At 20.3% G+C, this 15,000-nt stretch overlaps 4 protein-coding genes across 4 annotated transcripts in view; 2 read left to right on the forward strand and 2 right to left on the reverse strand.

Annotated features, from left to right (window-relative positions):
• The window catches only part of PRSY57_0707200 (chloroquine resistance transporter), a gene marked incomplete at both ends in the record, with an annotated part of 3,524 nt that extends 3,120 nt beyond the window's left edge, over nucleotides 1-404 (forward strand). The window contains 2 exons of the mRNA XM_012906733.2: nucleotides 109-163; nucleotides 328-404. Of these exons, the coding sequence (XP_012762187.2) occupies nucleotides 109-163; nucleotides 328-404 (132 nt within the window). The remainder of the gene's footprint in view (nucleotides 1-108; nucleotides 164-327) is intronic.
• A 1,936-nt stretch (nucleotides 405-2,340) lies between these two features.
• Nucleotides 2,341-6,147, forward strand: PRSY57_0707300 (Cg1 protein; the record flags this gene model as incomplete). The annotated part of the gene is made up of 1 exon (XM_012906734.2): nucleotides 2,341-6,147. The coding sequence occupies one exon, from the start codon at nucleotides 2,341-2,343 to the stop codon at nucleotides 6,145-6,147; it is 3,807 nt and encodes a 1,268-aa protein (XP_012762188.2).
• Nucleotides 6,148-6,484: 337 nt separating this feature from the next.
• PRSY57_0707400 (Cg6 protein) lies at nucleotides 6,485-7,273 on the reverse strand (the record flags this gene model as incomplete). Its single annotated transcript, XM_012906735.2, has 1 exon — nucleotides 6,485-7,273. One exon carries the CDS (start codon nucleotides 7,271-7,273, stop codon nucleotides 6,485-6,487), a length of 789 nt encoding a protein of 262 aa, XP_012762189.2.
• A 445-nt stretch (nucleotides 7,274-7,718) lies between these two features.
• Nucleotides 7,719-15,000, reverse strand: part of PRSY57_0707500 (Cg2 protein) — a gene marked incomplete at both ends in the record, with an annotated part of 8,262 nt that continues 980 nt past the window's right edge. The window contains one exon of the mRNA XM_012906736.2: nucleotides 7,719-15,000. This exon is cut by the window's right edge and continues 980 nt beyond it. Coding sequence (XP_012762190.2) covers nucleotides 7,719-15,000 — 7,282 coding nt within the window.

Consider the following 15,000-nt stretch of genomic DNA (forward strand, 5'->3'; position numbering starts at 1 on the left):
TGGTGTTTTGATAAATAGGTAAAAAATAAAAAAATATATAAAAATTATCTCTAACATTCGTAAAGATTTTTTTTTTTTTTTTATTTTTTTTTTTTTTTTTTTTTACAGTTTGGCTACCTATTTGGTTCTATAATTTACCGTGTAGGAAATATTATCTTGGAAAGTAATACAAAAATAAGATAAAAAAATATAATATATAAATATGCATATTGTTCTTATATATTTTGCATATATATATATATATATATATATTTCTATATTTTCATCTGTCTTTTTATTCCATTGTTATAATTTATCATAATTTTTTTTTAAATTTGTTTACATTAGGAAAAAGAATGAGAAATGAAGAAAATGAAGATTCCGAAGGAGAATTAACCAATGTCGATTCAATTATTACACAATAAAAATATATCTTTTATTTTTTTATATTTTTTTTATTTTTCATGTTTTTTTCTTTATTTTTTTTTTTTTTTTTTTTTTTCCTTTTTTTTTTTAATAAATCATTTTCCTAATATTTATATTTGCTATCGCATTACACTTTATAAGGAATAATGTTGAAGGTTTAGAGATCTCTTTATTATTATTAACATGTAAATTTTTTATGAAATTTTGTACTTTTTTAGTATTTATATTATATACATATAAATATATATATATTTATTTATTGATATTTGAAAAAAGAACAAGGAAATAAAAAAAGGGAAAAAAAGAAAAGTTAAAAGTATATATATATATATATATATATATATATATATTTATTTATTTATTTATTTATTTATATATATTATTATGTATGTTTATAATTTATATATATTTGTCATAAAAAGAAATATAATTATATATATATATATATATTATATATATATATAAAATTTTTAAATTATAAACTATTGTTATTGTTAAATTTAATTTTTAATTCATTAAAAATCAGATTACCAAAGATTTTTTCCATTCTTCAATCATAATAATAGAAATGAGAAGAAGCAAAAAAAGCAAAAAAAAAAAATCCATACTGTGTCAAAGGAGCAAACAATTTTGTCCAATTGACAAATATGTATATATATAAAATTTATATATATATATATATATATATTTATTTATTTATTTATTTATTCCTTTTCTTTTTTTTTTTCCTTTTGGTGTTTTGATAAATAGGTAAAAAATAAAAAAATATATAAAAATTATCTCTAACATTCGTAAAGATTTATTTTATTTTTTTATTTTTTTTATTTTATCAAGTTTGTAAATTTTCATTTCATTAATGAAATAATAGGAATACAAACGTTTTGTATTTGTTCTTGTTAAGAAGATTTTACAATTATATTTTTTTTTTTAATTTATTTTATAAAATATAATTAAGATTATATCTTCTAAAAGAAAAAAAAAAAAGGAAAAAGAAAAATTTTGTATAATGAAATTTGAAATATCTTTCGCCACTTATTTCAAGTTTCAGTTATTTTTTTTTTTTTTTTTTTTTTTTTTCTTGCTTCTTCTCTTTCTTCTTGTATAATATTAGTTATCATCATCTTTTTAACGAATTAAATACAAAATAAATGTATCTTACTAAAAAAAGAAAAAAAAAAAAAGTATGTTATAAATATTTTCTTTTTTGTTAAATAATGCCTTATTCAAAGATAATGTTTTTTTAATAAAACAGAAATATTATTATATTTATTCTTATAAAATGGGTGGAATATATAAGGGTCAAAAAAAAAAAATAAATAAATAAATAATAATAATAAATAAATACATAAATAAATAAATAAATAAAATATATAAATAAAATAATAATAAAATAAAAGGCATAAATAATTATATAATGTATATAATATATATATATATATATATATATATATATATATTATGTATATATTTTATATATTCCAGTATGTTCGCGATAAAAAAAAAAAAATATATTTAATAAATAAAAATTACAAGGACCAGAAAAATATATACTGCACATATATATATATATATATATATATATATAATAATACATTATTTAATATAATAATTTTTTTGTAAATCCCATTGTATCTTTAATATTGAAATTTAATTTCTTATTTCTTATTTTTTTTATATTACACATTCGTACATATATAATATATATATAATAAAAGAGAAAATAATAAAACACGTTAATATATATATAATATAATATATTATATATATATATATATATATTTATTTATTTATATATTATTACGCATTAAACATTTAAAGTACCATTTTGTATTATATTTTTTCTTTTTTAAAGTTCAAGTTATATTATATATATATATATATATATAAAATATATGGAATAATGAAAAATATCAGAGTAAATATGATATAAAAAAGATGTTTACTTTTCTTGTTATTATTGTAAACGTATTGGTTTGCATATGTTTCTTAAATACAAAATACCAGATACAACTGGATTATAGTGTACCTAGTACCTTAATCAATTTAGATAGATCTTTAAAATATACGAACATAACTGTAGGAAAAGATTCCTTTCTTTGTATATTAGATAAGTCTGATAGTTTTGATACATGTGAACAATATGATTTATTGAAAAAGGTCGATGATTTTTACCCTAATGGGGTGGACGAACATAAAGAAATAAATAATAATAATAATAATAAAAAGAAGAAGAATTATAATAATAATAATAATTATTATTATTATAATAATTATAATTATATTAATAATCAGAATAATCATATCAGCAATAATGGTGACAATCAAATTAATAATGATTATTATACAAACTACAATAGGTATGATTATCTGGAAGAACATCTAAATAAAAACTTTCTTCTAAAATATCAAGATAATAATAATATGAATTATAATTTATACCTAAAGGAAGAGAACTACGAAATAGAATATCATAATGCACATTACTGGATGAATATCCAAGATGAAAATATACAAGCAAGCTATGTTACACAAAATCTTATTAAAGATGTTGGTGATAATAATACAAGTTATAAGAACAGTAATAATAACGGTTGGACTTGTAATAACGTATTGAATAAATTAAATAATAAATATTCCAAAGAATTTAAGGAGGAAAAAAAAAAAAAGAAAAAAAAAAAAAAAGATAAAAAAAAAAAAAATCATTATGATTATTTTTCGAACGAAAGAAATGAAAAACTTGATAAATTAAATAAGGCATTTAATTGTAATTTTAAAAGGTTGTATGATTATATTTTTTATAAACATAAAATTAATGCATATCATAAATATAGAATATATAATAATATTAATGATGATGTATTATTAAAAAATCATATAATAAAAGGGAAAATGTTAACCATAAATAATACATGTATTGATGCGTTTAATAATGGAAATATATTAAAAATATGTTTAAATAAATCTATATCATTTATAACAAAAAGATATCATACGAAACATAAAAAACATATCACTATATCTACTTATGCTATAGGAAAAGATTTGTTATTTTCTAATAATACTGTTGTACAATATTATAGTGATGGCAAATATTTTTTTGAAGTATTATTTTTATGTGGTAATAATAATTTAAGAGTTAATAGTTTTGAAAAGCTGTATAATGTATATTATCCATACATTTTCCAAATATATGAACATTTAAATACAACTATTTCTAAACTTTATAATATTATAATAAAAAAATTAAAAGATAATGATGTATATTTTTTTAGATCGTTTTCGAATTATCAATATACAGAAGATTATTATAAATCATTAAAACAAAAATTAATACACAATTTAAATTTATATTATCCTGAAGCTATATATTTATATCGTATTACATTAAGTGGATATATGTTTTGTAATTATACAGAGAAAATAAATCCACCAAATTTTTTTCTTTTAAAAAATCTGATGAATAAATGTCATCATTTTATTAGAGAAGATGATACCATGTTTGAAATATGTTTACCATATAGTGTTATACAATATAAAAAAAATGCTTATGGGAAAGAAAAATATCCATTAGTTTTATTAGGATCTTCATATAATTCACTTAATCAAGGTAAACCCTTTTATGAAAAAATGTATGATATTTTTCCTGTATTAAAATCTAATCATATGATGAAAAAAACTATAGAATATTATAATAAATTGAAAGGAAACCTTTCAACATCTAATTCTATGCCCACACAACAAAATTCGCTATCTTCTACGACTACGAATAATTCAAATATATCAGATGTAAAATATGATTATTCAAATAAAAAAAAAAATTTAACTTCACCCCAAATGTTATCATCTCTAGAGGAATTTTCTTTAGCAAATGGATTATCTCCAAATAGTATGGGAACATCAAGTAATATATCACCACAAAATAGTATGACTACACCAAATAATACATCTAATGCAAAAGGAGTATCTTCATCAAATATGGTGTCATCATCAAATACGGTGTCATCATCAAATATGGTGTCGTCATCAAATATGGTGTCATCATCAAATACGTTGTCGTCGTCAAATACATCGTCGTCGTCAAATACGTTGTCGTCATCAAATACGTTGTCGTCGTCAAATACATTGTCGTCTTCAAATACATTGTCGTCGTCAAATACATTGTCGTCATCAAATACGTTGTCATCAGCACCAAATTTATTCCCACCATCTTTTAATGTGTCTTATACCCCCTTTTACATGACCTCCCTTTCTGCTTACTTTTCTTCATCAGCACACCGTATGCCATATGTAAGTTCGTATATAATGGATAAACCACTGGAGGTACTAAAATATGGAAATAGTAGTTTTTATAAAACGTTGGCTTTTGATTTAAAGGGAGGAAAATGTATAGATTCCTTAGACGAAGTTCATGATTATGTAACGACAATATATTTTGACTGTTCTTTAAATTACAAAAGCGGAACTCAAACGAAAGTTGTTAATGTATTCCAATCAACGGAATGTCATTATTATGTGCATATAACTTCACCTTATGTCTGCGCTCATCCACTGTTACATATGCCAATGAAATCAGAAAATGAGACAGTAAAATGTTTTAGGAATATATATGCAGCAAGTTCACAGCTTCAGGATAAGTGGGCGAGTAATACGTTTAATAATATTATGTATAATCAATATGATAGTATGCCTAATATTATAAGTAGTAATATTATAAGTAATAACAATAATAATAATAATAATAATAATAATAATAATGTGAATAATTTTGGTAATATTAGTAATAAATGGAATGACCCGAATATATCATCTTATAAAAATCATAATGAATATACATTACCTAATTTTTTTTTTAATAAAGAAGATATATTAAAGAATGACGATTTTATTAGTAATGATGATAAAATAAATTTATTGGAATATTATCTTTTACAAAATAAAATATTTAAGAATAAAAATTTCCTTTCCTTTGAAGCTATACCAAAAGATACAGAAATCATATTTGGAAAGAAATATCATTTTGGTTTAGGAAATTATGTAAGGAAACGAATTTATAAATCTATTCCCATATTCCATATAGGAAATGTTGTAAGACACAAATACTGGAATTATCAAGCTGTAGTTGTTAGTTGGGATTATTCATGTTTTGCTCCAAGTGAATGGAAAAAAAAATCCTTTTCAGAATATCCCCCTGAATTTCAAAACACAGTTCATTATCTTCTCTTAATAAATAACAAGAAGAAAAAAAATCAGAATGTATTTTGTTATACTAAGGATCCAAAAAATAAAAAGAATTGTAACAAAGGTAATAAGGAGGATAAAAATGTAAACACAAACGAAAATGTAAATGTAAATGTAAACGAAAATGTAAATGTAAATGTAAATGTTAATATTAATGTTAATGTGAATGGTGGTGATTATAAAGATCATTTTAATCAACATGATAAAAATAGAAATAATAAAAACAAAATGGATTATGGTCCTAATGATAAATTAACATATAATAAAAATTATGAAAAAAAAAAAGAAAAAAAAGAAAATGATACTAATCAAACTGATGAAGAAGTTTTCCATTTTGCTTATGTACCAGAATCAAGTTTAATTTATGGTGATGAAATTATATATAATGAATACTTATATGAATTTTTTGAAAAATATAATAATTCCTTTCATTTTTATATTCCTAAAAAAAAACATATCATATGGAAACTATTCCCATATGACTTTTTTAATTTAATCTTTTGAATATTAGTTCACATGAACAAAATTATTGAATTTGATAAAAAAAAAAAAAAAAAAAAAAAAAAAAAAAAAAAAATATATATATATATATTATATATATATGTAAAATTTATTATATATACATTTCTTTCTCATTTTTATTTTATTTTATTTTATTTTTTTGTTCACATATATATATATTATATATGTGTGTAATTTTTTTATTTGTGTTTTTTATAAAATATATATATTTCATTTTGTACAAAAAAATTACAAATACATTTGAAAACGTCCTTGTTTTAAAAAAAAACAAAATGGACATATAAATAAATAAATATATATATATATATATATATACATATTATATAATATCTTTAATTTTATTTTGGTCATGCAATTCTTGCAACTTGTCTATGCCACCTATAAATTTATGATTAACATATAATTGAGGAAATGTAGGCCAGTTCGAATATATTTTTAAAGCATTTCTTAGTTCTTGATTATCTAAAATATTGACGGTATGAATTTGTTTTACTTTATTTAATTTTAGAATATGAATAGCTTGTTTACTATATTTACAATAAGGATTTAAAGCTGTGCCTTTCATAAATAAAACAACATTATATTTTTTTAAAATATTTTCAATAATATTTATTATATCTTCACTTAATATTATATTCTCTTCTACTCTTTCGGATTCACCATGTTCATCTTTTATACATTTATCATTATCATTTTTATTTTTTACATGTTCATGCTCCTCAACAAAGGATAACAAAACGTTTGATGAATTGAACTCAACCTCTTCCTCCTCACCATTTGTAATAATATTTTCATTTTTACTTTCTTTATATAATTCATCAAAATAATTTATTAATTCATTATTATCGATGTGTACATTATTTTGATTTATTTTATTGTTAAATAATTCATTGTGGTACCTATCATAATTTTTTTTTCCTCCTTCTTCTTTTGGATCCTGGGGAATTTCACAGGATGTTAAGAATATTATATTTTTTAATTTTATGAAATCTTTATTATGGTACAAATTTTTATTATCTGAACTTTTTTCTTTTTTAAAAAGTATGGAATGAATACCCAGAGAAGCACAAATATAAATTAATTTTGGCGCTCTTATGTATTTATTCATTTTTTTTTATGTTATTAAAAAAAAAAAAAAAAAAAAAAAAAAAAAATATATATATATATATATATATTTATTTATTTATATTTATATTTATTTATTTATTCATTTATTTGAAAAAAAATATCAAAATTATAGAAATATAAACACTTGACAAATTAAAAAAAAATAAATAAATAAATAAATATATATATATATATATATATATATATATATTTTTTTTTTTTTTTCATCAATATTTACAACACACACACATATATATATATATATATATTTATTTATTTATTTATTTATTTATTTATTTATTCATCCTTGTAGTGGCATATATACATATGGTACACATTTATTAATACCGTTAAGTCTTTTTACAAGTATTTGAAAGAGCGGGTATGTGTAAAAGTTAGGATTATTTTCCTATAATTATAAAGTACATGTATTATTAAAATAATGTTCATTCCTTTTTTTGATTAGCCTTGAACAATAATTCAAATGTTGAAATGTGGAGAATTGTTTGTGTAGCTACTAAGGAATAGTTTGGTTTTAAATTATATTTTTGTAAAATATTCATAACTCTTTCATGGGCTACATTTAAATCAATATGATTAGTTACAAGGAATTTAATAAAAGGCTCATTATTTATATATACGTCTTTTAAATTTTTTACAGGTAAAGAAGAAATTTGAAAGCTTAAAATGATGCTATCATTATTTTTCTTTAAAATATCTAATTTATTTTTATTGTATGATATTATTTTAAATGGACAAGGCATATATCTCCATATTTTATAATTAATTTTTATATTATTATAATTAATAACAGAGCAATTTAAACCATTTAACTTATTTGTATCTATATTTTTATAATTTGAATTAATATTGGAATTTTGCACATCATTATTATTTTTCATATTATTATTTATATAATTATTTAAATATTCTTTATCATCTTCATTTTTTAATATATCCATGGAATTATTCATATCATTATAATCTATTTTTAAATCATTTTTATTATATTTTAATAAATTATCCATATGTACATTTTTCTCTTCTCCTTTTTCTTTTATTATAAATGGAATAATTATTTCAATAAATTTTTTATCATTATATTTTATCTCCTTATTATTTTTATTTTTTTTATAATTTAAAAACAAATCTGATTTTTCAACATTAGTTATATTATCATTTATTAGATCTTTCTCTTCTCTTATAGTAAATTGCGTCTCTATAAAAGGTAAACACAAAACATCTGTATTGGTAGATAACCAAAAATCTAAATGTTCGTAATAAGATAAAACAGAATTAAAAACTAATGAAGAAAATTCACAAATCTTCTTTTTATCATTAATTACTTCATTCAATATACAAAAAAAAACATCTACATCTTGTAACTTTAATCTTAATAACCATATTCTAATATATTTATATATTATATTCAATGAGCAATTTATTTCACATTTTTCTTTTAAAATATTATCTTTATATAAAATGAAAAGTTTTCTTGAATACACCTCACCATCACAATTCATTTTATTATCATCACCAATTATTTTATTATCATCACCATTTATTTTATTATCATCACCATTTTTATTATCATCACCATTTTGATTATCATCACCATTTTGATTATCATCACAATTTTTATTATCATCACCATTTTTATTATCATCACCATTTTTATTATCATCACCATTCATTTTATTATCATCACAATTTTTTTTTTTTTTTTTTTGAAGACAGTAAAACCAAGCATCCTCCTCATCAACCTCTTCGCCCACATTTTCAAAGTATAAGCTAATTCCATGTGTCAAATAATGTATTTGAGAAACCCATATATTATTAGATATATAATTAATAATATGCTCAAAATTTATAAGCTCCTTTTCTTTTTGATCCTCTTTTAAATAATATATATATTGTTGTGCAGTATCCATTTTATTATTCTTATAATTATTATCACAATTATTAATTTTCTTTACCTTCTTATAGTACGATTTTATATCATTAAAATCATCAAATTTTAAACTTCTTAAAAAAAAAGCTTTTTTTATCAACTTTCTATTAACAAAATACTTATTTTGTGCTGTTTGAAAAAACATTATATAATTATTAAAACTATAAGAGTTTATAAGATATTTCCATCTTTCCTTATGTATGTTATTCAAAGTAAGTGTACTATTTATTAATGAATATGTATACATATTACCATTCTCATTTCTTGTATTTATATTATGTTGTTCTTCATTTTGCGTAGATGTTTTTTTTTTTTGATTTATCTCTATTATATTATTATTATTATTATTATTATTATTATCTGTTACTTGTATAAACTCACTATCAAGTTTTCCATCTTCATTTGTTTTTAATTTTTTATACCTCAAATCTTTTATGTTTTCTTCCTTATTATCTTCGACATTTATTATATTTATACAATTATTATCATCATTAAAAATATCATCCATATTATTGTGAAAAGTTTCATATTTTCTCTTGGCATGATTTATCTTTCGATCATTGTGTAACCTTTCTGTATATAATGTTCTAACATTATATATGTTCCATATAAGATGTATATAAATATGGTCATTCTGATTATCACTGTCATCGTTTTTTTTTTTTGTTGTTGTTGTGGTATTATTTTCATCTGTATTCATATTTTTCACCTCAGGATTCGGTTGATTATCCCAAAACTTATTCTTCTTTCTAGCAGTGATATATTGAAATACGTTACATATATTTCTATCATTTCTTAAGTGAATATCTGTGTAATCATTTTTTAGTCGACCTATTAATGTTAACCACACTCCTAGGGTCCTTAAAAATTCAAATACATTGTATAATACGGTAGGAAGAAAATATGGAGAGAAAAAAAATACTTCTGATGATATTATCTTGTTTTTCATTTTTAATATATACTTTATATTTGAAATAAACATCTCATATTCTTCAAAAACTCTCAAATCATTTGTTGAAAATATTTCCTCATCAAATTTGGTAAGCAACTTTTTAACGGAAGAAGACCAAAAATAACGTTCTTCATTTTTATTTTTTCTTTTATTTAAATCGGATATCTTATCATTATAATTTTGTGACACATTATTATTGGTTATATTAAAATTTATTAGATTACAATAGTTTAAAAATAAATAAATAAATAAATCTTCTTCATCCATATTATCAATAAATACATTTGGATTATTCAATGATGTATATGTTTCAAGAGAAAAAGATGATAACAAATCATCTGGTCTTATTTTGCCATCCCTTTCTAATACTCCTTTTGAATGATCTCTTTGGATATTCAAAAATGAGCCATTATAATTTTGTTCTTTACTTCTGGGAAGATGGTCATATTTAAAATTTTTAAAAAAATAATTTTTTTTTTTGAAGTTCACATCATTTCTAACATTTTTATTATTATAACAAGTTAAATATGGTATTATAATAATTTGGGAATAGTATTCAGGATGTAATAAAATACATAAACATAAATTATTATTATTATTATTATTATTATATATATATATATCTTTACATAACAAATTTATTGTAAATAAATTTTCATATTGTATATCGAATAAGATGGAAGGATCCATAATATTTAAAAAATGTATTTTTCTTAAATGTTCATTTGTTTTATTTATTAAAATATAAAAATTATAATGGAATTCATATGTTAAACATATTAATTTTAATAAATTATATATACTTTTCTTCTTTTCTAAATATAAATATAAATTATTTTTTTCTTTAATAAAAATGTTATTTATACAATCAATTGGATTATTAAAAGATATGTCAATAAATAATAAATTCTTTAAAATGTCATTAAAGGTAGTAAAAGTGGTTGTCATATCATGTCTATTTTTTTGTTTAAATGTATTATGGTTATTATTTAATATTCCTTCTTTTTGTATCATTTCATTGCTTTTAAGCAATTCATTTTTTATATTATTATTATTATTATTGTCATATTGATTATTCAAAAAATTTAAACTTATGGAACATGTTATATCCTTATTATAATCAGAATAATAGACAATATCAATATTTGATATATGACTATTTCTTACGACAAAATTAGAACACAGTATTTTATTTTCTAAATAATAAAGCTCGTTTGAAAAATCGAAAATATAACAACTTTTTATAATACATGAAAATATATCTAAAATATTTAATTTTGTACTTTCATCATTTAATAATATATACATTTTTTTTATTAAAACCCAATTATTTATTTTACCTTCATTCGATGTTATTGTATTATTTGATGTGTCCTGTTCATTCTTCTCGTCATCAAACATATTTGAACATATATCTTTATTCATCACATTCGTGTCTATGATTTCATTCATTTTTATTTTATTCTCATTGTCAAGTAATTTATTTTGATCTATCATACATATAGTATTCATATCATCATTTTTTTTTCCATTGTCATGTAATTTATTTTGATCTATCATACATATAGTATTCATATCATCATTTTTTTTTCCATTGTCATGTAATTTATTTTGATCTATCATACATATAGTATTCATATCATCATTTTTTTTTCCATTGTCATATATATTTTTTTTTTTTTTTTTCTTTTCAAGTTTCATATTTATAACTAAACATTTATGATATATAAATAACTCCCTATTTTTTATCACATCCAAATTATTTATTTTCATATATCTTTTTTCTTTTATTGGTATTTTAAAAAAAACAGAACCAGTACTATGGATTTTTATTAAAAGGTAAATCATCAATTCATTATTTTTACCTTCCTTATTCATGTCCTGCTCATTCTTCATAGCATACTTTTCATTGAATGATGTATATAAATGTAAAATATAATTATTGATATAGTTTTCTGGATATCCATAATAATTTGCATTTTTCCTTTTATTTATATAATATTGTAAATCTAAGGCACATTTTTTCTTTTGTTTAACGAAATTAAGATAATTTGGTTCATCAAAGAATTGGTATATATAACAAGGTTTATTATTATGACTATTGCAAGGTTTATTAGTATGACCATTCCAAGGTTTATTAGTATGATCATCCCCATGAACATTACTATTATTATCATTAATAATAATATTCTCTACATATCTTTTCTCTTCAGCCTTTTCCATATTAGTTCCTCTCAAATTCTTCATTTCATTTTTTTTTTTCTTCTTCTTCTTCCCATTCATCATTATATGCGTAGAAAAATCGAAGCCATCCGAAAATAAGGGACAGTAAAAATTAACTTTTAATATATTATATAAATTAATAAACATATTAGAATTATTATCAATCACATCTTTCAAACTGTCAAAATATAAATGTATGTGTGTGGAAAGAAAATATTTTTTATGAATTAAGGGTATTATAAAACTATTATTTTTTTTAAATGTACTATTCATATCTTCTTCATATGTACCTCCTCCATTTTGCGTTTCCATACTTTTTTTTTTCATATTTTCAAATGTAATAATAATATATGTACAAAATATATAGCCTCTTTCTATTAATAAACATAATAATAAGGGCGTATTCTTATTTACATATATGGTAAAATAAAAGACGGATACAAAATTTTTTTGATAACAACAATTCTTTTTATCATCTATAGTATTTTCTGGAAAAATGCCTTTACTATTATAATTATCTTTTTCATTCATATTATCATCATGTTTATTCATATTATCATCATGTTTATTCATATTATCATCATGGTTATTCATATTATCATCATGCTTATTCATATCATCATCATGGTTATTCATATTATCATCATGGTTATTCATATTATCATCATGGTTATTCATATTATCACCTTGATCATTCATATTATCATCATGTTTATTCATATTACCACCTTGATCATTCATATTACCACCTTGATCATTCACAATACGATTTATTATTTCCCCCTTTTTCAATTCCCTTTTTAGTTGTCTCTCCAGATTATTTTCCTGACCCGAATACATATAAAAATAAAAATCAATATACGAAAAAAATTCCTCCAGAAATTTTGTGATGACTAGATTAGATGAATAGTCCGATTTCTTTAAAAAATAATATAACATTAATTTGTGAAAAAAAACATTTGGATATAAATCCTTTTTATTAAAAACAAAATTTTCGATTTTACCAGGTCTTACTTGAAATCGTTCTTTTAAAAAATTATATATATAAATATAAGAAGAATAATATTTCAATAAATATAAAATATATATAATCAATTTTAAATTATAAGACAAACTAATCATATTTATAAAGATATCACTATCCCAGTGGCATTTGAATACTAACTTTTCATTTATCATATTTATAAATAAATCAATTTTTTGATTATAAAATGTATATCTTAATATATATGAGTTTTCATTTTCTTTCTTCAACTTAATTAATGATAGCAAATTAGATATATTTTTATTTTGTTGATAATTGGTATGGTCATCCATTTGGTCATTTTGCACATGATCATCCATTCGGTCATTTTGCACATGATCATCCATTTGGTCATTTTGCACATGATCATCCATTTGGTCATTTTGCACATGATCATCCATTTGGTCATTTTTTACACTATCATCCATTGGACCATTTTTTACATGATCATCCATTTGGTCATTTTTTACACTATCATCCATTGGACCATTTTTTACACTATCATCCATTTGATCAAATTTAATATTTCCATTTATATCTTGACATTTCAACTCATCCTTTATAAAATGAAGATCAAAAAAATAATCCAACAATAAATCATGTATGTTTATAACACCTGTCTTATAAGCATACTCACTTTTTTCTAAGGAATCACTTAAATAATATACGTGCTTCCTAGATATGAGTAGAGTCGTATCATCATCACAAGTACAAAAAATTTTCAGTATAGAAAATAGAAAGAATACAATACAATAGCCAATTTTGTTATACCAACTTTCTATATGAATATAATAAGGATTATAAGATAAAATATTTTTTATTTTTTTCTTCATAAAATAACATATTACATATTCATAATACGATAGAATATTTTTAAAAATAATATTTTTTTTTTTTTTTTTTTTATTAGAAAAATAACTAAATGGCCACATAAAAACTTGAATATTTCCATTCAAATTATTCAAAATAAATTTTAAAATAATTTTATTTTTATTCTTTTCATTTATAAAAATGGATGCATTTTTTTTCTTTTTTTTAAAATATGTATATATAATAGAATCCGTTAAGTCCATATCATATAATTGGATATCCAAATGTAAAATCCCATCATCATCATTTAATGTGTAATTATAACAAGAAGGTGTATATTCAATATTATTATTTTTAAATAATTTATATAATTGAATTTTTTTTTTTTTATAATTATAAGAATTATATTGATTTATACAACCTTTGTAAAATTCTAAAATTTGAATGCTACAATAAAAATGACTAATCTTATATATTTCATAAAATATATCACTAAGTTGTAGCTGTGCTTTTTTCGTACTTACATTTTGTAGATAATGTTTTTCAATACTACCATTTTTTTGGTAACTACCTCTTTCTTTCTTTGTTTCTTTTTTAAGAATATTATTTATAAAATTATCTAAATCGTTATTCTTATCATTACCATGATGGGAATTATCGCTATCATGGGAATCATCGCTATCATAAGAATCATCGCTATCATGAGAATCATCGCTATCATAGGAATTATTATTACCATATGATTTATTATTACCATACGATTTATTA

This window comes from Plasmodium reichenowi, chromosome 7, assembly GCF_001601855.1.
Source record: "Plasmodium reichenowi strain SY57 chromosome 7, whole genome shotgun sequence".
NCBI classification, from domain to species: Eukaryota; Apicomplexa; class Aconoidasida; order Haemosporida; family Plasmodiidae; genus Plasmodium; species Plasmodium reichenowi.